Raw genomic sequence first — 25,874 nt, forward strand, 5'->3', positions numbered from 1 at the left:
GGTTAGAGTCGGGTTAAAAATTATTGGCAATGGAAAGGGTGAAACACAACCCGATTTAAAAATGGACAAAGGACTTTAATAGATTTTTCTCTAAAAAAAGAGACACAGAAAGCACATGAGAAGATGCTCAACCTCATTACTCGTTAGAGGAACGAAACTGAAAACCACAGGGAAGTAGCGCTTCACACTCAACGGGATACGTACTATTAAAAAAACCAGGAACAAGGATCGGTGAGGCAGTGGAGAGACCGGCGCGTCACGCACTGCAGCTGGAAACGTGGGTTGGAGCAGCTGCCGTGGAAAACGAGCAGGGTTTTTCAAGTTGTCATTTTTTGCTTTTTTTAATTCTATTTTTGGTGATGTAAAAGATTTACATGATTGAAAAGTAAAACCATCCAGAGAGTTAGCCTTGGGGGAGCCCCTCCACCCCTTCTTTATGTCCATCCGTGTTATTATTTGTAATCATTTCCACTTTATCCTTGAAGGATTTCCTTTTGCAAAACTAAGCAAACACAAGGGGCGCCTAGCTGGCTCAGTCAGTAGAGCGTGTGACTCTTGATCTCGGGGTCCCGAGTTCAAGTCCCATGCAGGGCATAGCACTTACTTAAAAAAAAAAAAAAAAGAGCAAATGCACACAAACTTATAAACACAAGTGCACACACAGGAGCTATGATCGTAATCATACATGTGTGTCAAAATGTACACATACTCACACCTGTGAGTACACACAAATGCACACACACATTTGTATCTCCTCTCACTGTTTTTCTTTTTTTTTTAAAGTAAACTCTATGTCCAGTGTGGGACTCCAACACACCACCCAGAGGTCACGAGTCACATGCTCTGCAGACTGAGCCACCCAGGCTCCCCCTCCTCTCCTTTCTTACAGAAAAACAGAAAAGCCACCATGATACACGCGTGCGCGCGCGCACACACACACACACACACACACACACACTCACTTCTGCTTCTTTCTTTTTTCTTTTCCTTTTTACCTGATAAATCCTGGACATCACAGCCACTATTACAAATTGTCTTCGTTCTTTTTTTCAGGTCACAGTTCTCTGCTGTGTGAGCTTTCATGCTACATTCAGTCAATGCCTGATGATGGACTGGGGTTTTCTAGTGCTGAGAAAACTAAGCTTGTGTAGTCTCTGTGGTAGAAGGGACTGCATTGTAGAAGGGACCATCAGTACAGTGTGGTCAAAGTCTGGATATCAGTGAGGTTTCATTTTTAGTAGTGTTAATTTGTATTTCTCTAATAATGAGCAAAATGATTTTTTCCTTTCTGTGAGCTGTGATCTGACTGAATATCACATCTGTATCTGGGACTAGACTGTCAGTTCCATGGGGCAGGGGGCTTTGCTTTTTCTAGCTGTTGTATTAGAGTCTACAAAAATGCTTGGGCATCCTGTGCATCAAAAATGTGTGTGTGTGTGTGTGTGTGTGTGTGTGTGTGTGTGTGTGTGTGTGTTTAGTGGAAGGGTGGAAGAATAAATGAGGGACTAGGTACACTCATTACTCCTTTCTTGCTAAGATCAAGCATAAACTAGGAAATAGGATAAATCCCAGAGGAATCCCATGGTGCGCCCCAGCAGAGTCAGTGGGGCCAGGTGGGCTTAGCGCTGACCCCAGAAATAAAGGCCGAGGGGTGCACTTTCTGTCACCCCATCCGGACCCCGAGTGTCCTAGGCCCACACACCACGCCCCCGGAGTGCCCTCTGCGGTCGGAGAGACCCTCGGGTTAGTGCGCAGTGTTCCCGCAGCCCTCCAGGTGTCCCTGTGCCTCCCCGCCACCCCCCTCCACCTCTGCCGCCCCCTTGATGGCCCCAGTGACAAGAGGCGAGGTGGGCGTGCATTCGTTTATTGGCGTCTCAGGGGGATGCTAGAGGGTTTGGAGAAGCCTGGAGCCGCGGAGAGGTCGCAGCCGGCCCCCGGCCTGGCGGCGGCGCTCAGCGGTACTTCTCGGTCAGGACGCAGGACACGATGGACAGGAACTTGTCCCAGGCGGTATGGGCGTCGGCCGTGAAGTCAGCGGGGAAGTGCGAGGCCACCGTGACCAGCAGACAGTGGGACAGGAGCTGGGGGGCCCGGAGGGCGGCTCAGCGCGAGGACGCGGTGCTCTGCGGGTGCTCTGAGGTGGGCGGAGCACCTTCGGCGGCCGAGACCCCGCCCCGCCCCGCCCCCCCCCCCCCCCCCCCCCCCGCCTCGTCCCCGCCAGGACCCCGGCCCCCGCGCGCACCTTGAAGTTGACCGGGTCCACGCGCAGAACGTAGGCGTGCATCTCACTCAGCTTGGACAGGGCGCCCGCGATGTTGTCGATGCTCTTGACCGCATCGCCCAGGGCGGCCGCCACCTTGGCGCCGTGCGTGCGCAGGTGCGCGGAGCCCGGGCGCAGGTCGAAGTGCGGGAAGTAGGTCTTGGTCTGGGGGTAGCTGGCGAAGAGCCTGCGGGAGGGCGGGACCTGAGCATTGGAGGAACGTGCGCCCCCGTCCACCTCTCTACGACCCCTGCGTCCTCCTCTGAGCTTGAGGACCCAAGTGCCCCCTCACCACCGCCCTGGGGCCTTCCAGCTCAGCGGGTGCACCACCTCCTGAGGTGTGCTGTGCTCTGACTGCTGCCCCTCCCCCAAGCTGCACCCCATGGTCCCAAGGCCTTCTGCCTCCACACCCTCCCAGCACCCAGGCTCGCCCCTGCTCCCCACCTCAGCCCTCTTCCAGGGTCTCCTTGCTCCCAGCTGGCCCTGCACACCCACTGTAGGCCTCCAGCCCGTTTTCACCTCTGCTCCGGCCACAAAAACCTCCTTCCCAACCCCTGACCGGGCTCCTGCTGTACCTGCCCTCTGCCAGAAATAATGCCACCTGCAGGCACATTGCAAGGGAGATCTCTTAGGGAAACCACCCGGGACCACCTGGCCCCAGGATTAGAGACCCTGGTGCTTGTAGATGCTTGACTGCCTCCTTAGGCATGTCAGGTGTTGGGGGAAACGCATCCACACCCCTCTGGTGAGATGCTGGGCCTGTGCTTGTTCAGGACTCAGTGAGCATAGGGTCAATCAGAAGGCTGTGCAATTCATCTGCCCACCTCACTGCCCCCTTTCTCAGAGAACCCGCACCTCGCTGACCCCTCCTTAGGGACCCTTTCCGCAGAGAACCCTCTCCTCACCGGCCCCTGTCCTCACCAACTCCACACTGTCACCTACGGGGCTCCACCCCAGCCCATCTGGCACTCACCTCTCCAGGGCCTGGGTGCCAATGGCATCCGCCTGAGTGGAGACCTTGGCCCACATGGACAGGATGATGGTCTTCTCAGCCTTGGTCAGAGACATGGTGGTGGCTGAGCTGGAGCCGGGTGTGCCCAGGACTGGCCTCTGTGTGCTCACCCCCCGGGATCCCTTTATATACACAGAGCCGGGGTGGGGGCCAGGCTGTGGCCATTGGTCTGGAGAGGGGAGAGGGCTGTGGGGGTGGGGTCTCTTATCAGGCCCAGTGAGGATGGGTGGTCACCAGTCCCTGGTGGGACTGGTGGGGTGAGGGGCTATCACTCCACCCTCCCCTTCGGCCTTACAGGGGATGTTGGCCACAGCCTGACCAGAGTCCTGGAGAGATAGGGGCCCAGCCAGCCCAGGAGGCCATGCCTGGGTGTATAGCCCAGCTCTGACCATCCTCTTGCATTTCAGAGTCACAGAATGGGGCAAACCAGAGCCTTAGCTCAACACACTGTCCTTGGGCTGGAGCAGGCCCCATTTCTGCCCGCCGGGCTCCTTAGTGGGATTCTGTGGCTAGCCCAGCCTGGCCACGTGTCAGTCTCCTCTCCCTCCGGCTCTGTGATCCCTGGGTTGCCTCTGAGAGAGCAATGGTTTTGTCCACGTGTTGCTGAGGAGAGATGGACTGACCCCCTCTGAAGAGCTGGATGAAGTATCAGATTAATAAAAGAGAATTCTTGTAATCTGTGCTCATAGGGGTTGCCGTCCTGCTCACCATATCATCGTTGTGACATAATGAGGCAAATAGTTGTTTACACTTTATTTTAACATCAAACAAAATGGACTTTTTTTAGTATACTGCTCTGTGAGTTTTGACATGCGTAAATTCATTCAACCCCCGCCACAATCGGGACATACAAGAGCTCTATCCCCCCCGCAAGAGACTCCCACATGCTGGGGGCCTTTGCCATCTCACCCGCCTTACGCCTGAACTCTGACAACCACTATAATTTTGTCTTTTCAAGAATAACATATGATTGAAGTCTATAGCGCGTTATCTTTTAGGACTGGCTTCTCTTACGCAGCATGATTCCCTTTATACCTCTCCGTGTTGTTACGTGTGCCAATAGTTCTATTTATCGCTGAGTCATGCTCTGTGGAATGAACCTGTCACAGTGTGTGCATTCCTTCGCTTAACGAGAGTTTTCCCGCTTTGGGACTATTGCTAAAGCTGCACGAACGTTGTGTGCGGGTGTTCACGTGAGCGCAAGTTTTCATTTCTCTAGGGGATCCTTTATCTAGGAGAGGACTGTCGGCTCATGTGCGAAGTGTGTGTTTCTAAGAAACTGCGAACCTTTTCTAGGGTGGCCGTACCATTTTGCATTGCGGTCGGCCGTGCAGGACGTTCTGGTCGCCACGTTCTGCTGGCCTCTTTACACTGCAGTCGTTCTGACAGGCGTGCGAGGGCGTGGTGGTGTGCCTTTACTCCGCGTTTCCCCCGATAACGAGCGACGTGAGGGTCTTCTCATGTGCTTCTCTGCCATCCGTACGTCTTCTTGGTGAAATATCTGTTCTGCTCTTCTGCCCATTTTTACAATAAGCTCTTTGTTTCTTACCGGCGAGCTCTGAGACACACTCTGTAGACATTTGCAGACACGCTGGCTGCAGTCTTTTGTCAGATGCGTGACTAGCGTATATCGTCTCCTAGTCTGTATCTTGTCACTTCAGCCTCTCGATAATGCCGCGTGCAGAGCAAAACTTTTGATTTTGGTGAAGTTCAGGTTACCAAGTTTTTCTTTTATGATTCATGCCTTTAGTGCCACCCCTGAGAGCACTGTGTCTCATTCCAGGCCACAAAGATTTCGTCAATGATTTGTCATCAAAGTTAATAGTGTATATTTCATGTTCGGGTCAGTGATACGTTTGGAGATAAGTTTTTGCGTATGGGTTAGTTTTTGTTCCAGTTTCTTTTGGTAGGTTTGGTTTGCCTCTGAGTTGTTGCCACACCATTTATTGAAAAGACCGTACAGCCCCTACTGGATTTCCTTCTCATAATCCTTTGTGAGAAATAAATCTGCCGTATTTTTCAGGTCTATTTCTGGACTCTATATTCTGTTGCATTTATCTGTGTGTCTATCCTTCACCAAAACCATACTATCTTGATTACTGTTGCTTTATGTTAAGTCTTTTAAAGATTTTTTTATTCTTTATTATTTTTTAAAAGTTTCTTTTACTTATTTTGAGAGAGAGAGCATTGGAGGCAGAGAGAGAGAGAGAGACAGAGACAGAGAATCCTAACCAGGCTCCACACTGTCAGCATGGAGCCCGATGTGGCGCTTGAACTCACGAAATGTGAGATAGAGACCTGACCAGAAATCAAGAGTCGGTTGCTTAACTGGCTGAGCCACCCAGGTGTCCCACCTTGTGTTACGTCTTGAAATTAGATACTTCCCAAAGAATAAGAGAAATACTGCAAACCATGTATCTGATAAGACACTGGTCCAAAATATTTTTAAAAAATCATACAATTCAACAATAAAAGGATAAAAGAATTTTTAATAGACATTTCTCTAAGGTATACAAATGATCAGTAAGTTCATGAAAAGATGCTCAACATCACTACTCATGAGGGAAATGCAAATCAAAACCAAAAACAGGTTCCACTTCACACCCCCGAGGATGGCTATGATCAGAAAGACGAAATGCCAAGTGTTGACTAGGGTGTGGAATTGGGATCTTTACATGCTGTTGGTAAGAATGTTGCCGCATGACCAAACTCACTATTCTACTCCGAGGTACGTCCCCAAGAGAAATGAAAACATAAGGTCACACAGGAGTTTGTATGTTCATAGCAACATCATTCATAGTAGCCAAAAAGTACAAACGACCCAAATGTCCATCAGCTGATGTGGGATAATCCTTGCAAAGAAATAGTGTTCAGTCACAAAAGGGAATGAAGTACCGATACGTGAACGAACCTTGAAAACACACAAGTTGTATGATTCCGTTCATATGAAATGTCCAGAACAGGGATATCGATAGAGAAGGAAAGTAGCTTAGGTAGTTTAGGCACGGGGAGTTGGAGGGTGTGGCTGCTAGGGTGTGGAGTTTCTTTTGGGGTGATGAAAACATTCTAAAATTGATTGTGGTAATGGTTGCACAATCCTCTGAATATACGAAAACTGCACACCTCTCCTGCTCACAGTCTCTCTCTCTCTCTGTCAAAAAAAAAAAAGGCTTCTGAGTTCTCTCACAGTTCCCAGGAATGGCCCTGAAATGGGAGTAAGGGCACGGAAGCAGGAGGCGAGGCTGAGGAAAGGGAAGGGATTTGTGTCTGGGGGAGTGGCCAGCTGTGGTCATGGGGGCCTGTCCACAGGGGCCCTGGGACTCTGCCCAGTACTCACATGTGAGGTCTAGGACTCTGTCGCAGGCCCCCTTCCTCCAATTTCCCTGGCCGTGTTGCTGCCCCCATTGGGCAGTCTCTTGACCCCAGAACTCTGGGGGAAGTCCCAGATTTGGAGGAAACTACCCTTCTCCAATCACCCCCTCGGGGCCTGCTTCCTGCTAGCAGCTTTCACAAGAGCATTTGTTGTTTATTTTTCTGGCTATATAGTTAGTATCTTATCAAGTAATGAGTACTGGGATCCATGAAAGGTAAAGGGGGACCACTAGGACCCAGGCCACAGAGGTCCTGCGTGGATGCCTTCCCAGGCTGCCCTAGCAGGGCTCGGGTGCAAGGCTATCCAGGGCCGGACTGGAGAGAGCAGAGGTCCGAATCGCACACCACCCTCACTGGCAGCGTCTCAGAGTCCACATTGGCCTGCCTCATTGGGCTGTTACAGAAATCAGAGCTCATTGTCACTTCCCGGACAATCCGGCAGGTGCCAGCAGCTGGAGGGACCCGGGGGTAGGCTGGCCCTGCTTTGGGCCTCCGCACCTGTAACAGGATTGGGAGCAGGTGGTCTCTAAGTGTGGTCCTACCCCAAAGCCCTCACAGTTTCCTGGACAATGATGTGCCCAGGGCCAACCTTTGCTCACATCTTCCAACTCTTCCCTGCTAACACCCCACACCTCTGTGTCCTCACTATACACTTAAATAATTCTGTTCAGTAACCTAATGTTTGAAGACAACTCGATTCTTGGAAATGAAAATTCCAAACCCGCACACCCAACCTGGGTCCCCTCTGGCCAGGGCCAGGAGGCCTTATCAGTCCTGCCACTTGTTCTGGGCCCAGTGGAGCCACCCCTGTCTGTCAGAGGGCCAGGCAGGGCTCACACACCCTATCTCGGACCCACCTCGACCCCTCCACCTTCTCGGCAGCAGTGTTCCTGCCCAGAAAGAATCACCCACTCACAGTAGTAGCTACGATAACCTTGAATTCACGCTGCCATGTTCTGTCTGCGGTCCTATGGTGACAGATTATCCCTCCTAGCAGTGAGGTGGGGGCTATTCATACCCCACCTGAGAGGTTGCAAATGTAGAACTGGGGTTCACAAGGTTAATTACCCTGCTCAGGGCCAGCCAGGGGCGACTCTCGGGAAGGGTCTGTGGACCCCGTCGCGGCCTTCTGCTGAGTGACCAGGATCCTCTGAGCTCAGCCCCAACTACACAAACTCTGGGTGAGCCCAGGGCTTGGAGTTCAGCCAATTCCAGCAGGTCTCAGCGTCCAGCAGGAGCAGTGCCCAAGCTCGGGCTCCTTGTGTCACAGGCAGGGGAACCGAGGCCCGGAGACAGAAGAGACTTGCCTGAGGCCCAAAGAGCCTGCAGTTGGCCCGCACAAAACTTAGGTCTCGTCTACCCACTGGGGTGTTTCCTTCCTTCGCTGAAACTTTAACATTTCATAACTCTCCTGTGCCTCGATTTCCTTATCTTAAAACATGTAATGATAATAAAAGAAAGCTTCTCCCACAGAGACCTGTGAGGGCAAACACACATGGAGAGTGTTTGGTGCTGTATCCAGAACGCAGAAGGCAGGTGATCAATGTCAGTAAGAACCACAGCACGTCTCATGTCCCAGGTCGACTGTTGCCTGACTTAAAAGACTAAATGGTGAAGTTCTTAGAAAGCTAGCACGGAAGTTTCTCTTCACCTTGGCCCAACACTTATTTCACTTTGTAGAAAACTGGAGCAAAATTCACATAATGCAAAATTAACCATTTCACAGTGAACAACTTGGTGCCATTTTGTATGTTCACAACGGTATGCGACCATCATCACTGTCTGGTTCTGGAGTATGTCCATTATCCCAAAAGGAAACTTAGTACCCTTTATGAATTGCCCCCCCAGCCCCTGGCACCCGCTCATCTGCTTTCCTGGCATTCCACGCAGATGGAATCACACAGTATGTGGTCTTTGCTGTTTGGCTTTTCACTGAGTAGCATGTTTTCAAGGTTCACCCACTTGTAGCAGGTGTCAGTGCCTCATTTTTATGGCTGAGTAATATCTCATCGAATGGAAATATCAGAATTTGTTTACCCATTCATCCATTGATGGACACTTGGCTTTTCTAAATAGAAAGATACAACATTTTTCTTTTACAAGAGAATCTCTCTTCTATTTTAAGTTCATTTATTTATTTTGAGGGAGAGAGACAAAGCACAAGCCAGGGAGGGGCAGAGAGAGAGAGGGAGAGAGAATCTCAGGCAGGCTCCACACTGTGAGCACAGAGACCAGTTTGGGGCTCGAACTCATGAACCGTGAGATCATGACCTGAGCTGAAGTTGGACACTTAACCGACTGAGCCACCTAGGTACCCCGAAAGGTACATTTTTTTAAAAGTTTGTTTGTTTATTTAAATGTTCGTTTATTTGGGGTGCCTGGGTGGCTCAGTCGGCTAAGCGGCCGACTTAGGCTCAGGTCATGATCTCGCGGTCCGTGAGTTCGAGCCCCGCGTCAGGCTCTGTGCTGACAGCTCAGAGCCTGGAGCCTGTTTCAGATTCTGTGTCTCCCTCTCTCTGACCCTCCCCCGTTCATGCTCTGTCTCTCTCTGTCTCAAAAATAAATAAACGTTAAAAAAAAATTAGAAAAAAAAATAAATGTTTTTTTTTTGAAATAGAGCACATGAGTGGGGAAGGGGCACACACACACACACGCACACACACACACACACACACACAGACAGAAGATCCGAAGCTGGCTCTGCACTGACAGCAGAGAGCACGATTTGGGGCTCAAACTCACCAACCGCAAGGTCGTGGTGCTAAAGTCAGATGCCTAACTGACTGAGCTAGCCAGGCACCCCAAATTCATTTATTTTGAAAGGCAGAGGGTGAGAGCATGAGGAAGGGAGGGGCAGAGAGAGAGAGAGGGCGAGAGAGAATCCCAAGAAGGCTCTGCACCGTCAGCCGGGGAGCCCAACATGGGGCTTGGACTCACAAACCGTGAGATCATGACCCAAGCCGACATCAAGAGTCAGATGCTTAGGTGACTGAGCCACTCAGGTGCCCTAGGTACAGCATTTTTATTTATTTTTTTATTTTAAATGTTTATTTATTTTTGAGAGAGAGAGACAGAGCCTAAACAGGAAAGGGGCAGAGAGAGGGGGAAGACACAGAATCTGAAGCAGGCTCCAGGATCTGAGCTGTCAGCACAGAGCCCGATGTGGGGTTCGAACTCAGGAGCTGTGAGATCATGACCTGAGTGGGTCTGCCACCCAATCGACTGAGCCACCCAGGTGCCCCCAGCATTTTTAAATAGGACCAAAAAATAACGAAATTTGACTGCTAACTAAATAACTAAATGATACACTTCTATTCAACCAAGAACAGTATTAAGAGAGTGGAGGCAAACAGCAGAGTTGAGGAAGATAATGACAGAAAACTGACCAGGAACTTATATCCAGAATATATTTTAAATTCCTATAAATCAGTAAAACTAGCAACACAGTAGACAAACAGGCATGAGTTGGATACTGCAAAAACAAAACAAAACAAAAAAAGCAGGGAAATCTTGTGCCTGGAACTAATGCAATATTGTGTGTCAACTACACTCAAATAAAAAAAAAATTTTTTTTTGAAGAGGAAATTCAGTTGAACTGCAAATGTGTGAACAGGGGCCCAACCTCATTGGTCACCAGGAAAATGCAAGTTAAGACCACATGAGACACTACTACACACCCATCAGAAAAGCCAAAAGCTAAGGAGAGCGGCAGACCAACCACAGGAAATGCTTGGAAGGGTAGCCCATGCACCGCTGGCAGGGCTGCGAGGTGGTACAGCTACCTGGAGAGAAGTCTGGCGTTATCCGCTACAGCTAAAAATACGCATGCCCCTAGAACCAGCAATCCTGGGAACGCACCCCATAGACGTGCAGGCACGTGGCCATCCAGTGACACGTGCAAGAATGTTCATTGCGTTATTCCTAATAGCCAAGACCTAGCAAGCAACATCCATCCCCAGCACAGTGGATGACCTGAGGTCTGTTCCTACGAGGAGATACAGCACAGCGATGCAAACGTACTCCCCACAACGTGGCCGGCATCTCACAGACACGGGTGAAAGAAGGCAGACGTGAAAGAGGGCACATGGTATGGTTCCGTGTATCTGAAGGCCAAAGGGAGGCAGAAAAAACTGAAGTGCCGAAGGGTGCACGTTTGGGCGGTAAAAAGAGATTGAGAAGCAAGAAGCTAAGTCAGGGTGGGATCACCTTTCAGGAGGATCGGGGCGCTCAGTATCTGCTTTATAACGACTCATGAAGCTCCGCTGTGTGCCCTGTGCTATAGTTCAAAATGAAAAAAAGGAAAAGAGAACGGGACGTTTGCTCAAAACGACGGTTTGTGGGGCTTGGAATTTCAGGAACAAAGAGGCCTCCTGTGGCTCCCTCTCCTTGCAGAGGCGAAGGATGGGGTGGGGGTTCTGCCTGGATGGAAAGAGGAGGCCCTGGAGGACCGAAGGGAGGTGAGGATCATCCGCCATAGGGGAGACAGCTGCCTGGGAGTGGGATCCTGGAATCCATGGTCATTACCTACTGTTAGGGGACAGGGCAGCCCTCCAGGGTCTTCTGGCCACAGTTTCCCCAGATGCCACCGCTGGAGGGATTCTCCCAGGCACATTCCTCACTGACACCTCTCTGTGCTTCACCCCGGGGACTCCAGATTACCTACCTCTGCCTGACCTTCCCTCTGACCCTCAGCCTCTTCTCGCTCACACATTCTCTTTTGTTTGTCAGTCTGTCTGTCCACCTCCGTCTCTCCCGCTGCCTCTCCCTGCCTCTCCTTTCTAGAAACCGAAAGGAGCAGCACAGCCTTACACACCCTTACACACCCTTATATAGGCTTGCGAGCCTGAGGTGGTGCTGGACTTTCCTTCCGAATCAAGAGACAGCAAGTGAAGACCAAGGATGGCTGGGCTCATCTCAGTCTCGGATGAACCCAGAGAGGCACAGCCACACTCCAGGCAAACATCCTGGGGCCCCCTGGGGTTGGCAGCATCACTTCTCAGGACAGTTAGCAAACAATCATAAAGCCAAGGGACGGTGGGCACACCCCTAGGACAGGGGAACACCGTCTCGTAAAAAGAAGGGGCAGCTGGGACGTCTGGGTGGCTCAGTCTGTTGAGCAGCCGACTCTCGGTTTCCACTCAGGTCATGATGTCACAATTCGTGAGTTCCAGCCCATTGTGGGGCTCCACGCTGACAGCAAGGAGCCTGCTTGGGACTCTCTCTCTCCCTTTCTGTCTCTCTCTATCAAAACAAATATATAAACTTAATTTAAAAAAAGAGGGGGCAGCTGTGAAATGTAAATAAAGGAGAGACCAGGAAGGAGAAGGACATACTTCGGTCTGGGAAGGCAGACTCTCCCTCTGGGACACACGCAGGGAGAGAGCCTTACCTTGTCTGCAGGGCTGACGGGGCGTCAATCAGATGCTGCTCCCACCCTCAACCCCTGACTCTCCCACCGTCTCACATCTCAGGTATAGAAGAAATGAGCACGGCGACGTGAATAAAACGGCAGCACGGTGCCTGGCGTACGTGTTCTCCATTTCAAAGGGCTCGTCCAAGCCAAATTTTCTCTAAGAATAGTTTCGCAAAATATCCGTGACGAAAACTCCCTACACAGGAGTTTCTAATTCTATAAAAAAAGTCCAGCAGGATTTTGTGCGGATACCTCTTTGGCTGCCTCTAAAATTCATATGGAAAGGCAAAGGAACTGGAATAGCTAACACCATTTTGGAAATGAAGAATAAAGTGGGAGGAGTGACATTATGCGACCCTTTCACAGCTGTAACGAGGTGCAAGTTACGCAGCAGGCACCTCACTTATTTAAAGCGTGCGTTTTTAGATTCAGGGAGTTATACGACCATTACCACGATCTATTTTATTTTATTATTTTTTTAATGCTGATTTATTTTTGAGAGAGTGAGAGAGAGAGAGACAGAACATGAGCAGGGGAGGGGCAGAGAGAGGGAGACACAGAATCCGAAGCAGCTCCAGGTTCCGAGCTGTCAGCACAGAGTCCCACGCGGGGCTTGAATCCACGAACCGTGACATCATGACCTGAGCCGAAGTGAGACATTTAACCGACCGAACCACCCAGGCGCTCCTATGTTGGAATGTTTTCATCACCCCAAAAGAAACTCCACACCCTAGCAGCCACACCCTCCAACTCCCCGTGTCTAAACTACCTAAGCTACTTTCCTTCTCTATCGATATCCCTGTTCTGGACATTTCATATGAATGGAATCATACAACTTGTGTGTTTTCAAGGTTCGTTCACGTATCGGTACTTCATTCCCTTTTGTGACTCAACACTATTTCTTTGCATGGATTATCCCGCATCAGCTGATGGACATTTGGGTCGTTCACACTTTTAAAAAAATTTTTTAACGTTTATTTATTATTGAGAGACAGACACAGAGACACAGAGCGTGAGCCCCTAGGGGAGGGGTAGAGAGAGTGGGAGACACAGAATCTGAAGCGGGCTCCAGGCTCTGAGCTGTCAGCACAGAGCCCGATGCGGGGCCCGAACCCACAAACTGCGAGATCATGACCCAATCCGAAGTCAGTCACCTAACCGACTGAGCCACCCAGGAGCCAACTGAACCACTTTTTGGCTACTACGAATGATGTTGCTATGAACATACAAGCTCTTGTGTGATCTTATGTTTTCATTTCTCTTGGGGATGTACCTCGGAGTAGAATAGTTAGTTCGGTCATGCAGGAACCCTAGGTTCAACCTTTTGAGGAACTTCCTGTTTTCCACCGTGGCCGCACCATTTTACATTCTTACCAACAGCACGTAAAGATCCCAATTCCACACCCTAGTCAACACTTGGCGTTTCGTCTTTCTGATCATAGCCATCCTCGGGGGTGTGAAGTGGAACCTGTTTTTGGTTTTGATTTGCATTTCCCTCATGAGTAATGATGTTGAGCATCTTTTCATGAATTCGCTGGCCATTTTTCTGTATTCTTTGGATAAATGTCCTTTCACATCCTTTGCCCATTTTTCTTAAGTTTATTTAATTTTAGTAATATCTACACCCAACATGAGTCTCAAACTCAGGACTCTGGAGATCAAGTCACACACGACCTGCTGAGCCAGCCGGGCACCTCTCTGCCCATTTTTCAGTTGGTTGTCTTTATTTTGAGTTGTAAGTTTTTGTTTTTTTTTTTAAACATTCTGGATACAATTCCCTTATATGATTTGCAAATATTTTCTCTCATTCTGTGGGTGCTCTTTTTACTTTCTTTGGTGGTGCTCTTTGAGGCATAAACGTTTTTAATTTGCTAACTCCAATTATTTTTTCTTTAGCCACTTGTGCATTTGGTGTCTTATCTAAGAAACCCTTGCCTAGTCCAAGGACAAGAGGGTTTACTCCTATGTTTTCTGGTAAGAGTTTTATGCTGTTAGTTCTTAACTTAGGTCTATGATCCTTGTGAGAGGTTTTTTTACTTTCTGACTTTACTACTTTACAAGTCTTAAGTCTGAACTTTCTGTCCAAAGCAAGTGTTAGAGTGAAGAAAGCAGCATTTTAGGGGCCTGGGTGGCTCAATCCGTTGAGCATCCGACTCTAATTATCACTTCAGGTGTGGTCTCCCTGTGGTCAGAGGAGCCACTCTCAGCATAGAGCCTGCTTGGGAATTCTCTCTCCCTCCCTCTGCCCTTTTCCCCCTCACGTGCTCTCTCTCTCAAATTAAATAAATAAATAAATAAATAAATAAATAAATAAATAAATAAATAAACAAAGAAACAAACAAACATACATTAAAAAAAAAAGAATGCAACATTTTGATACAGCCTGCTGGAACCCCAAAGGCACACCCCAGCCACACCTTCCCTTTCACGCTGGTGGGCGGACCCCGTCCGCACTCTGGACAAACAGGCGGCCTGCAGGGTGCGCCCAGCTTCCCTAGAAGGCCTCGCGCCTGCGCAAAGGTCGCCTGCGCCTGCGCACTCAGCACCCATCTGCGCGCAGGCTCCTTTTGAGCTGGTCCTTGGCCCTGACTCCGAGGCCTTGCGGGCTTCGGAGGACGCGCCGGGTGGTTCGTGGGTTTGGAAGCTCCGGGCGCCCCGCATTTCTGCGACCTCGGGCGCGTCCTGGTCAAGCCCCCTCAGCCCCGTCCTGGGAGCCTCCTCCTCAAGCACCCTTACCTGGTCCCAGCCGGTCCTCCTGGGAGCCCCCACCTCGCCTCTGCCCTGGGCCCTGTGGCCCCTCCCCCACCCCGGCCTCCTTCCCCGGCCCGGCCCGGCCCGGCCCGTCCTCCTCGGAGCCCGCTCCCCGCCTCCGCCCCGGGCCCTCTGGCCCCTCCCCCACCCCGGCCCCCAACCCGGTCCCAGCCTGTCCTCCTCGGAGCCCCCACCCCGTCTCCGCCCACCGCAGGATGGGCGACAACACCAGCCCCATCAGCGTGATTCTGGTGAGCTCGGGCAGCAGGGGCAATAAGCTGCTGTTCAGGTATCCCTTCCAGAGAAGCCAGGAGCACCCGGCGTCCCAGACAAGTAAGTGAGCGCCGGCAGAGGGACTGGCGCTCCCGGGCGTGCGCCCGGCGGCAGGATCCGAGCAACGCACGGAGGCGGCTCCCTTCCCTCCCCGCCTCGCACGTTGAAACTGAAGTCGTTGACCTTTTCTTTTCCTGATCATGTAGTCAGTGCCTACTCATTAGGGTATTTGAAAAGTACGGAAGAGTAAAAGCAGAGAAAGCTCACTCAGTTCAACATGCCAAAGGCATTATTGCTAACGTTCGTCAGTACCTCCAGCCTTTTAAGAATATGTAGAAGTACTGTATGAATGTATTCGGCTTGGAACAAACACGAAATGACAGGTACATCTGAAGTTTCCCGCCTTCTGCTCCTTCCCTATCGCAGGGATAACCGCTTGCCATTTTGGCGGTTGTCCCTCCTGTACAGATATGTATGCAGAGAAAAGCAGTGCCTTGTGTTGGGGATTTTCCCCCCGCACGATACATTGTTCTGCAGTTGCTCTGTTTTCCAGTAAACGATCTTCCTTGGAGCACTTTTCCAGCTTATAAAGAGATCACCCTCACTCATACGGCTGCACATAAGAACATAATAGACATTTAGGTTGCTTGCAATTTTTCACTGTCATGAATGTGCAGTTCCTGATTTCTATTTTGTTTTAAATTTACTTTTAAATTTGTTAACATGGTACACAGTTTTAAAGGTACAAAGGGGTATAGAGGATGAAAAGAAAGTTCTTTCCCACCATTGATCCCTAGCCACTCATTTCCCCTTATAGGGGCAGCTGCTATTACCATTTTCCTGTGTATTTTTCCAGAACCTTCTGTGTGAATATAAGCATATACACACATTTTCTTTCCTTTGTTTTATTTATTTATTTTTTGTAGTAATCTCTAAACCCAATGTTGGGCTGGAACTCAGGACGCCGAGATCGAGAGTCCCATGTTCTTCAGAGTGAGCCAGCCAGGCGCACCCACACATTTTATTTTATTTTATTTTTTATCTTATTTTATTTTTTAAAGTTTATATTATTTTATTTTTGAGAGAGAAAGACAGAGAGGGAGAGGGAGAATCCCAAGCAGGCTCTGCACTGTCAGCGTGGAGCCTGGTGTGGGGCTTGATCTCATGAACCATGAGATCATGACCTGAGCCGAAAGCAAGCAATGGATGCTTAACTGACTCAGCCACCCGGGTGCTCCTACATGTTGTATTTTCTAAGCAGAAGTGAACACACTGTGCACACTTTTCTGCCATGATGTTTTCATGTTCACTTTACATCTTGGATTTAGGTTCAGAATGATCAGAATCATGGGATGAACACACTGATTTATTCATTTAGACCTCTGTTGATAGGCTTTTGGCTAATACAAACAGTGTGAATGTCTTTTCTGTATACATTATCATTTTTCAGAATATAGGGTCAATTCCCCACAGTGGGATGGTTGGATCTAGGGAAAAATGAACATATTGATCTTCAGTAGATCAGATTTTTCTGTCTTTGTTAGTGAGATGGGTGAAGTGTCTGATCGTGATTTACACGTGCGTTTGTCTTAATGACAGGGAGCACGTTTTCCTCTTTTCACAGCCATTTGGATTTCCTTTTTAGTGAATGACTTACTCATAACCTCTGCCTAATTTCATCTTGGGTTTATTTTTTCCTTATAGATTTGAAGGAGCTCTTTAAATATTTAGGATAAAATAGGCCTTTTTCTGTGACAAAGCCACACATTCGTAGCCAGTTTGCTTCTGTGTGGTTCTTGCCGCATAGAATTTTGATTTTTACGGAGTCCGGTTTTCAGTCTGTTCTTTTGGAGTTTCTGAGTTTTGTTAAATGTAGAAAGGCGTTCTGTTCCTCAAGGTTAATGGAAAGAAACAAGACCTGTCTGGTGTTTTTCTATCTCGTATTTACTATATATGTATTTTTTAATGTGTTTCTCTTGGTGTAAGTTGGACGCTCCTGGTAGGAGTTGGTGTCTTCTGCACACTTGCCGAGAGTGAGTTGTGTGTGCACCTCCCGGAGCCTTCTGAAGCAGGTGCTATGATGGGTGAGGAAGGATGTGGGAACATGGGGCTTCAGAGTGGTTGCTTCCAGAGCCAGCATAATTGTCTCTTCTCTCAGTGACTGCTTCTGCTGCCTTTCTCGCTGAACTCCCTGTTTATTCTTGACCTTTCGTCTTTCCCAGCGATGTGGGTTCCACACTGCTGAATTACTGTAACTTTACACTGTGTTATACTTTCAGATAGGATTAGTCGCTTATCGTTACTTCTCTTTTTCAGCACTGTCCTGGCTGTTCTTGCTTACTGTTCCCGGTGAACATGAGTACTGAATATACTGGGCCCTTCTCCCAGACTGTTGGTGGTGTTGTGGGAATCATGTCAAATGTATGGGTTAACTGCAAAAAAATGACATCTTTGTGTTGAGTCCCCCTACTCAAGAGCATAGCATGTTTGCTTTCTTTCTTGTCTCCCTTGCTAGCATTTCTGATTTCCTCATGGACCACTTGCCCGTAATGAACTGAAAAAAAATTTTTTTAGAGGGAGGGGAGGGTAGGTGATGGGCATTGAAGAGGGCATCTTTTGGGATGAGCACTGGGTGTTGTATGGAAACTAATTTGACAATTTCATATATAAAAAAAATAATTAAAAAAATGCAAAAAAAACCCCTAAAGATCCACATTCAAATAATAAAAAAAAATTTTTTTTTAATGTTTATTTTATTTTAGAGAGAGAGAGAGACAGACAAGAGTGTGAGCAGGAGAGGGCCAGAGAGAGAGGGAGACACAGAATCCGAAGCAGGCTTCAGGCTCTGAGCTGTCATCACAGAGCCCAACACGGGGTTCGAACTCACAAACCAGGAAATCATGACCTGAGCCAAAGCCAGATGCTTAACCCATTGAGCCACCCAGGTGCCCTGCCTATAAGGAACTTCTTAAGTTCATCCCAAATTCTTTAAACTGTATTACTCTGGTAAGGTATGTGAAGGATATTGGTATATGGACATTGAAAAATTTTTTCTTTAGCCTGTGCTTTTTCCAACCTAGTTGTCATCGTATACTGAGAGGGTGTGTGTGTGTGTGAGATTCTTTTTTTTTTTTTTAAACTAAACGTAGTGGTAGCAAAAACATTTCCTATGTTATAATTCCTTGAAAACCGTAACTTTTGGGAAAAAATGTTTGTTATGGTAAAAAATATATATGTGGGGCACCTGGATGGCTCAGTTGGTTAAGCATCCGACTCTTGATTTTGGCTCAGGTCATGATCTCAGGGTTTGTGAGATCAAGCCCCACAGTTGGCTCTGCACTGATAGCATGGAGCCTGCTTGGGATTCTCTGTCCCTGCCCCTGCTCACACTGTCTCTCTCTTTCTCAAAATAAATAAATAAACACACACACACAAAAGGGGTGATATATTATAATACAAGTGTATATACATATTATAAAAGTTGCCATTTTAACCATTTTTAAGTTTACAGTTTGGTGGCATTAGTTTCATTCACCACGATTAATTCACTGCATTATGCACCTATCACCACTGTGTATTTCCAGAATTTTCCTCACCTCAAACTGAAATATGTAACCATTTAGCAATAATCCAATTTCCTCTGCCCTCAGCCTCTGGTAATCTCTAAACTACTTTCTGTCTCTCTTGAGTTTTGCCCACTGTAGGTATTTCATATAAGTGTAGTATTTGTCCTTTTGTGTCTGATTTCTTTTACTTAGCATAATGTTTTCAAGTTCTTCCATGTTTTAACATGTATCAAAACTCTATTCCTTTTTATGGCCATTGTGTGTATATATGCCACGTTTTTGAAGCCATCACTTTTTTTTTTTTACTTTATTTTTTATTTTCTTAAATTTACATCCAAATTAGTTAGCATTTAGTGCAACAGTGATTTCAGAGTAGATTCCTTAGTGCCCCTTCCCCATTTAGCCCATCCCCCTCCCTCAACCCCTCCAGTAACCCTCAGTTTGTTCTCCACATTTATGAGTCTCTTCTGTTTTGTCCCCCTCCCTGTTTCTATATTATTTTTGTCTCCCTTACCTTATGTTCATCTGTTTTGTCTCTTAAAGCCCTCATAGGAGTGAAGTCATATGATTTTTGTCTTTCTCTGACTGACTAATTTCACTTAGCATAATACCCTCCAGTTCCATCCACGTAGTTGCAAATGGCCAGATTTCATTCTTTTTGATTGCCGAGTAATATTCCACTGTATATATATATATACCACATTTTCTTTATCCATTCATCCATCATTGGACATTTGGGCTCATACTTTGGCTGTTGTTGATAGTGCTGCTATAAACGTGGGGGTGCATGTGTCCCTTTGAAACAGCACACCTGTATCCCTTGGATAGATGCCTAGTAGTGCAATTGCTGGGTCGAAGGGTAGTTCTGTTTTTAGTTTTTTGAGGAACCTCCATACTGTTTTCCAGAGTGGCTGCACCAGCTTGCATTCCCACCAGCAGTGCAAGAGATCCTCTTTCTCCGCATCCTCGCCAACATCTGTTGTTGCCTGAGTTGTTCATGTTAGCCATTCTGACAGGTGTGAGGTGGTATCTCATTGTGGTTTTGATTTGTATTTCCCTGATGATGAGCGATGTTGAGCATTTTTTCATGTGTCACTTGGCCATCTGGATGTCTTCTTTGGAGAAGTGCCTGTTCATGTCTTTTGCTCTTTTCTTCACTGGATTATTTGTCTTTTGGCTGTTGAGTTTGATAAGTTCTTTATAGATTTTGGATACTAACCCTTCATCTGATATGTCATTTGCAAATATCTTCTCCTGTTCTGTCGGTTGCCTTTTAGTTTTGCTGATTGTTTCCTTCGCTGTGCAGTTTTTTATTTTGATGAGGTCCCAGTAGTTAGAGGCCATTACTTTTGATGTATCCACAAACCTGCGTGTGGATGGATCCTCTTTTCTTAGCCACTCTCCCCCTTTTGCCCTCAGATAAGCCTCGTAGCAGATACGCCGTCAACAACACTGGAGACCATGCCGACGACCAGGATGGTGATTCCAGGTAAGGGCTTTACAGTCACTCCGTGATGGGGCTGTCGTGCCCCTTGGCCTGGGCAAAGCCCTACCTCCTGTTGACCCAGAGGTTTTCTCCTGTGACAAACCTGGTGTCCTTTTATTCCATTTGTGGGGGTTTCAGGTTGTGCAGAACTGGGATTGTGTTGCCAGTCTCGGCCTTGCTGCGTAGTTTGTTCCATGTTCCAGCTGTGGACTGGTTGGTTGCTCAAGGAGATTGGAAAACAGATGAGGCTAGAGGGAACGCTATCTACCATGAGAGGAAGATGGAGAAAATCAGTCCCCAGTGCTGTCCTCAGAATTGACTTCTCAAGCATGTGCCCAGAGGGCACATGTAGGTGCTTGGGGCAGCCCAGCCTGCTCATGGGGTGATGTGGGCTGAGAGCCAGGGCTGATGTGACCCTTGCTCTTTTAGGGCACGGATGAAAGGCAGGTCCTGGTCCTTCCTGTGTGTGCCCCCCTGCTTGTCCTGGGAGATGCCGTCAGGGTGGCAAACATAGGAAATGACCACGTCTGCTTTACATTCATTTTAAGGCTTAGTAAATGGTACTACCAGCTAAAGGAGGGTTATAAATTGCCTGCCCTCGGTGCCTCTAAACACAGCTGGGGCCTGCATGCAGTAAAGGACTCAGCTTCAGCTGTTCCATGGCAGAATCGCTGAGGTCCCTTCCTGGGCCTTTGCCATGGCGTGAGCTGGCACTGTCTCCCTCAGGCCTCTTGACAAGGCACCATATCCGCCATGGTGGTGTGCAGTTCCACAATTGTGGTTTTACCCTTTTTTGTGAGGGTATATGGGGCCTCTGGCATGGCCCGTGACTGTCTCTGAGGGGAGCAAGCTTTGGAAGAGAGACCAGCAGGAGAGGGCAGGGGGTGTGGGGGATTATGGGACATCCCATGTTCTGCTTGATGTAGAAGGCTGTGGTCTTCTTGTCCTCTGAGGTCGGCCACTTGGAACAAACTCTCGTTTGTTACAGGTGCGTAGAAAGCACTTTGCTCCTTCTCGTGGGGTGGGTGCATTTTGTCTTCTGCCTGCAGCATAGATTCATCTAGAGCAGGGCTGGCCTGCCCTTCTCCCTCCAAGCTCCATAGGTTTGAGGCTCGGGCCGCTGAAGCAGAAAGCGCCGTTGGAGCAGTCTGTGTGGCTTTCCTAGGAGGCTGGCAGCACCTGAGCCCTGGAGTTAGCTCTCGGAGGCCTGTAATAAAAGACTAAGAAGATGTTTTTTAGGGAATTATTTTCATATGTAGCATACAGAAGGGGAAAAACCATAGGAAGGGAGCGAGGCATTGTGGGTCTATCAGAATTCTCTGATAAGCTTGTTCAGTAAGAAGAGCTGGTTCCTTATACTCTGTCTCATTAAACTTAAGAATTACTTCATTTGGTAATTTTAGCACATGACAGCACTCCCCGCCTGCTGTGTTTTCAGAGATACTGGTTAATACCCAGCTTTTTTTTTGTCCCGTTGGCCTGCCAAAGCCTCTGACACCTGGGGGAACCCTGCTGTGGCTCAGACATCTTCCAAAGCAGTACGATTAAGGTGCATCGTACCTTTTGTCTGTGTTCTCCTTGATTGTCTTCTCGAAGGGGCTTTTCTTCTGAAACCAGGAGAATGGTCCTGAGCACTGTTTTGCTAGATTGAAACGATGTTAACAGGCCGCTTGTGTGATGTGTGCGTGTGGTGGAAGACGTCCACGGCCTCAGAGAAGTGAGAATGCAGACCTTTGGTGCCCTGTGTTAAAGTCATCATTTAAATTGAAATGAAATGAAATTTAGTTCCTCCATTATACCAGCTGCATTTTAATTCTCCGGGGCCACAGGCAACTCATGGCTACTGTACTGAATGGTTCAGATTTAGAGTATCTCCACCACTGTAGAAACTTGGGTTGGACCGCACTGGCTTAGAGCGTGTGCTGGTTTTATAAGGTGAATCATTAAGATGATGTGTTTCAGGGGCGCCTGGGTGGCTCAGTCAGTTGAGTGTCTGACTTCGGCTCAGGTCATGATCTCACAGTTTGTGAGTTCAAGCCCTGCATTGGGGTCTGTGCTGACAGCTCAGAGCCTGGAGCCTGCTTCAGATTCTGTGCCTCCCCCCCTCTGCCCTTCCCTGCTCATGCTGTCTCTCTGTCTCTCACAAATGAATAAACATTAAGAAAAAAAAAAAAAAAGATGTGTTTCAGGATATAAAAATTAATTGTCAGGTTAACAAAAACTTATATAGACTTCAGTAGGAAGAGAAGAATAAAATGGATATTGTTCATTATCTTTAAGGTTTGAAATTCAGATTTAGAAATGTTGTAGTGTTTCTGTTGGATGAGAGTTAGGGACCACGGAGGTCATGCTTCATAGCATTATGCAGCCCCGACACTGGCAGGGCAAAAACCATCAAGAGAGGTCTTGGAGAAAGCCTGGAGTCTGTCACAAAGGCACGATCCCTCCCAACGTGGAGTGTTTTGGGCACCGTCTTAGAAGGAGAAGCTGGTATCTTGGAGGAGAGTTGACTTTATTTCAGAACACTCAGAAATCATTTTACTTTAAATTTTTTTTTTTTTATTTTATTTGTGTTTTTTTGTGCGTGAGAGAGAGACAGAGCGTGAGCAGGGGAGGGGCAGAGAGAGAGGAAGACACAGAATCTGAGGCAGGCTCCAGGCTCTGAGCTGTCAGCACAGAGCCCGACGCGGGGCTCACACTCACAAACCATGAGATCATGACCTGAGCCGAAGTCGGACGCCCAACCGACGGAGCCACCCAGGCGCCCCAGAAATCATTTTACTTTAGACATCATCCAGAAGACCTCGGAACTGTGAAACCTTTTGATTCTCGGTTGGCCTTGAGGGGGTGGTGGGATCGGATGGCACTGCTGCCCTCCTCAGCGACTTGGCCACCTTTCTCTAAGCAGTGGGTCCAGCTTTGTGGCATGTTCACACCCTCAGCTGGATGAGAACCTTAGCCAGGCAAGCTGGGTCCTCCACACCAGGCGCACACGGGGCTCCACCGGGCCTCTCTCCACCAGCTTTGCTTCTACTAGCGTGCAGCTGGACATGTGTTAGAGCACTGCTGACGCTTGGAAGCCCCTTGTGCAGGTGGACTGGCGGCTCAGTCGGTTAACCGTCCGACTCTTGATTCCGGCTCAGATCATGGTCTTATGTTTTATGGGTTCGAGTCCCGCATTGGGCTCTGGTGCTGGCAGTACAGAGCCTGCTTGGGATTCTCCCTCCCTCTGTCTCTCTCTCTCTGTCCTCCCTTGCTCATGCTTTCTCTCCGCCCCCCCCCCGAAATAAATAAATAAATAAATAAAGGTGCCCCTGTTTCCTAGAGCTGAGGTCAGTGTATGGAATGTGGATAAGCAGTGTTGTCCCCAAGCTTGGGCATCCCCTACCCCTTTCCTGACCCAGTCACTGAGTCTACACTGGTGTGTCCACACTGGCACATGCCTGCAGGCAATGTGTTGGGACGAGTGCAAGTTCAGGGTTCCAGGTGTGACTCTCATTTTGCATCCTACGGTATGATCTTGGGCATGTTTCTTAGACCAGGAGCCTCAGTTTTGCCTGTTTGTAAGATGCTGAGGGTGGCAGGGCACCTCTGCCTCCCCCTCGCAGGTCTGGGTATCATGGGAACATCTGTGCCTTGGGGAGAGTACTTGTTGGTGGCTCAGCCTCCCTCAGAGGTGCAGACACAAGTTCATAAGATACGCCACTGAAGGGGGGAGGCGGGGAGGGGGGCGGCGCCTGAGTGGCTCAGTTTGAGTGTCTGACTCTTGATTTCGGCACAAGTCATGATCTCACAGTTTGTGGGATCGAGCCCCACGTCGGGCTCTGTATTGAGTGTGGAGCCTGCTTGGGATTCTGTCTCCCTCTCTCTCTGCCCCTTCCCTGGTCACATTCCTTTCTCTCTCAAAGATAAATAAATGAACTTAAAAAACAAAACAAAACAAAACATGCCAGCGGGGTCTGACCTGTCACCTCCACAGCCCAGGGTGGAAATAGAGCACTGCTGACACTTGGAAGCCCCAGATGCTTCTTCTCTTTTGAAACTAGAGGGATTTCGTCGAAGATAAAGGTGGTAGGAGTTGCACTAGGGCTTCTAGGGATTCTGACTTGGTGGGTGATCTTGGAAAGTCCACAAAACATCTTACCCCTTTCTTACTATGTAAACTGATGAGCTGAAGTTTGGGAGCTGTTGAAAAAGGGGGCTCTTGGTTGTGTGTTTCTGTCGTGTGGGTCTTAGGCGTTTCTCAGTGAGAGCCGTGGGGAGCAGCAGGCCCAGCAGGGTGGCACAGCGCTGTGGCAGGCTCTTGTCCCTCCAGTGTTGTCTCCACTCTGGGGTCTGGCCTACTCTCTGTTTGCAGGGTACTGGGAAAGCAGCATGTCCGAGAACACAGGCCTCTGCAGACGAACTTGACTCTTTTAAACATACTCTCTGAAAAACTAAAGTTCATAGCACAGAGGCCTCATCCATCACGTACAGATTTGCTGCCGAAGGGCCTGCCGTCCTGTGCTGTGCAGAGGCATGCTGAGTTTGGTTTTGCAGACAGTTAACGGCATCTCAAGACGTGGGGCTGCGATGTTCGCTGCATTCTACAGTGTTTATAAGGCTTTTCCCTGTGGCGATCTCCCTGGATCTTACTGAGATGGTTTCATCAGAAAGATTAAATGCTTGTGCATGGGTGTCAAGTGAATACGTGTGGTGTTGGGCTCTGACCCAGGTCTTCCAGCCTTGCTCTTGCTTCTGAAGACAGACACTCACTTGTGCTCAGTTTACATGTGGGACTTTGAGCTTTTGTGAGAAAACTGTGGTAAGTCTTCAACTTGGCGAGTGTCTGTGTCTTTTTTCTTGTCCGGTAAGTTGCTTAGCCTTGCCCTCAGCAGTTAATGCTTATGGTGGTACTTTTGCTAGACTTTAACACTTGTTTTAATAAAACAGCCTTGTAACTATTCATGATTTTTAAAATCAGTGTGTTTGTTTGGTCTTGATGGTCCTGTTCCCATTCCAGCGAGCCATGTCCTCCAACCGATGAGCGATTGGTTGCAGGGTAAGCCCAAGACTTCTCCGCCACCTTTCTGTCTTGATTCTTGCTGCCTTCTCTTCTTATAATTGTGCTTAACTGATTGCCCTCGGTGTTGAAAAATGACTAACGAGGCACACAGGCTCTGGCTTGGACCTCACTGCCTGATCCCCCATGAGTGCCCCTGCCCTTTCTCCACCTGGAGTTATTTAGCTATTCCACATTACCTGAGAGGCCAAGGCGAGTTTGGCTGGTACCAGGGAGACTTCTGGGACCAGGCATGCACGTAGACCTCCCCTCCTCCAGGCAGGCACCAGTGGCCCCATGAAGGTGGTAGGCAAGCAGGAACAGGCTCCTCCTCTCCCTAGCCAGCCTCCAAGAGAGACCTCTGATCGTTGCTTCTTCCCTTCATTTCTCAGAGGAGTCACAGGAGGCCTCTCTCAAGGGCTGGGTGCTAAATGTGGTCCTTGGGCTTAGATGCTGTTGTGTGTGCCCATTAGAGGCAAAAATGTTCCTGTGGAGTTTATATGGCACTTCTCCAGGAGGGTGTGGGTAAGTGGGCCCTCTGTCCCCTTGATGGGGCATCCCCCTGGGTGTTGGAGGTGCATAGAATATCCGTGAGCCCCCCAAAACAGGAGGGGGCAGAGATGAGTTCCCTTCTATGCTGCCTCTCCCTCCCCCCGGCCCTTTTTCTTTTTCTCTTTTTTTTTTTTTTTTTTTTTTTTTT

The 25,874-nt window shown here is 48.6% G+C and overlaps 2 protein-coding genes across 8 annotated transcripts in view; one reads left to right on the forward strand and one right to left on the reverse strand.

The window, feature by feature from the left end:
* Nucleotides 1-1,854: 1,854 nt before the first annotated feature.
* On the reverse strand, nt 1,855-14,847 carry LOC122210362 (hemoglobin subunit zeta). The gene is made up of 4 exons (XM_042923073.1): nt 14,794-14,847; nt 3,234-3,458; nt 2,243-2,447; nt 1,855-2,081 (listed from the first exon to the last, which is right to left on the reverse strand). The coding sequence occupies exons 2-4, from the start codon at nt 3,326-3,328 to the stop codon at nt 1,953-1,955; spliced, it is 429 nt and encodes a 142-aa protein (XP_042779007.1). The 5' UTR covers nt 3,329-3,458; nt 14,794-14,847; the 3' UTR covers nt 1,855-1,952.
* The window catches only part of NPRL3 (NPR3 like, GATOR1 complex subunit), a 43,821-nt gene continuing 31,958 nt past the window's right edge, over nt 14,012-25,874 (forward strand). Inside the window, exons 1-4 of one of the 7 annotated variants that reach the window (XM_042923058.1) lie at nt 14,957-15,141; nt 20,067-20,136; nt 21,611-21,682; nt 25,136-25,174. In XM_042923058.1, the coding sequence (XP_042778992.1) occupies nt 15,024-15,141; nt 20,067-20,136; nt 21,611-21,682; nt 25,136-25,174 (299 nt within the window). In that variant the 5' untranslated portion in view covers nt 14,957-15,023. Of the gene's footprint in view, nt 14,032-14,956; nt 15,142-19,626; nt 19,664-20,066; nt 20,137-21,610; nt 21,683-25,135; nt 25,175-25,874 lie in introns of those variants that run through there. The other 6 variants (XM_042923059.1, XM_042923062.1, XM_042923060.1 and 3 more) reach the window with 6 other exon arrangements.

This window comes from Panthera leo, chromosome E3 (assembly GCF_018350215.1).
Source record: "Panthera leo isolate Ple1 chromosome E3, P.leo_Ple1_pat1.1, whole genome shotgun sequence".
Taxonomy (NCBI): domain Eukaryota; kingdom Metazoa; phylum Chordata; class Mammalia; order Carnivora; family Felidae; genus Panthera; species Panthera leo.

Excerpts from the sequence above, each read along its gene's own strand:
- LOC122210362 (XM_042923073.1), bottom strand. The coding sequence starts at position 3,328 with ATGTCTCTGACCAAGGCTGAGAAGACCATCATCCTGTCCATGTGGGCC. Across the intron at positions 2,448-3,233 it reads GGCACCCAGGCCCTGGAGAG|GCTCTTCGCCAGCTACCCCC; the intron begins GTGAGTGCCAGA and ends GCCCTCCCGCAG. Across the intron at positions 2,082-2,242 it reads TGGACCCGGTCAACTTCAAG|CTCCTGTCCCACTGTCTGCT; the intron begins GTGCGCGCGGGG and ends CGGGCCCCCCAG.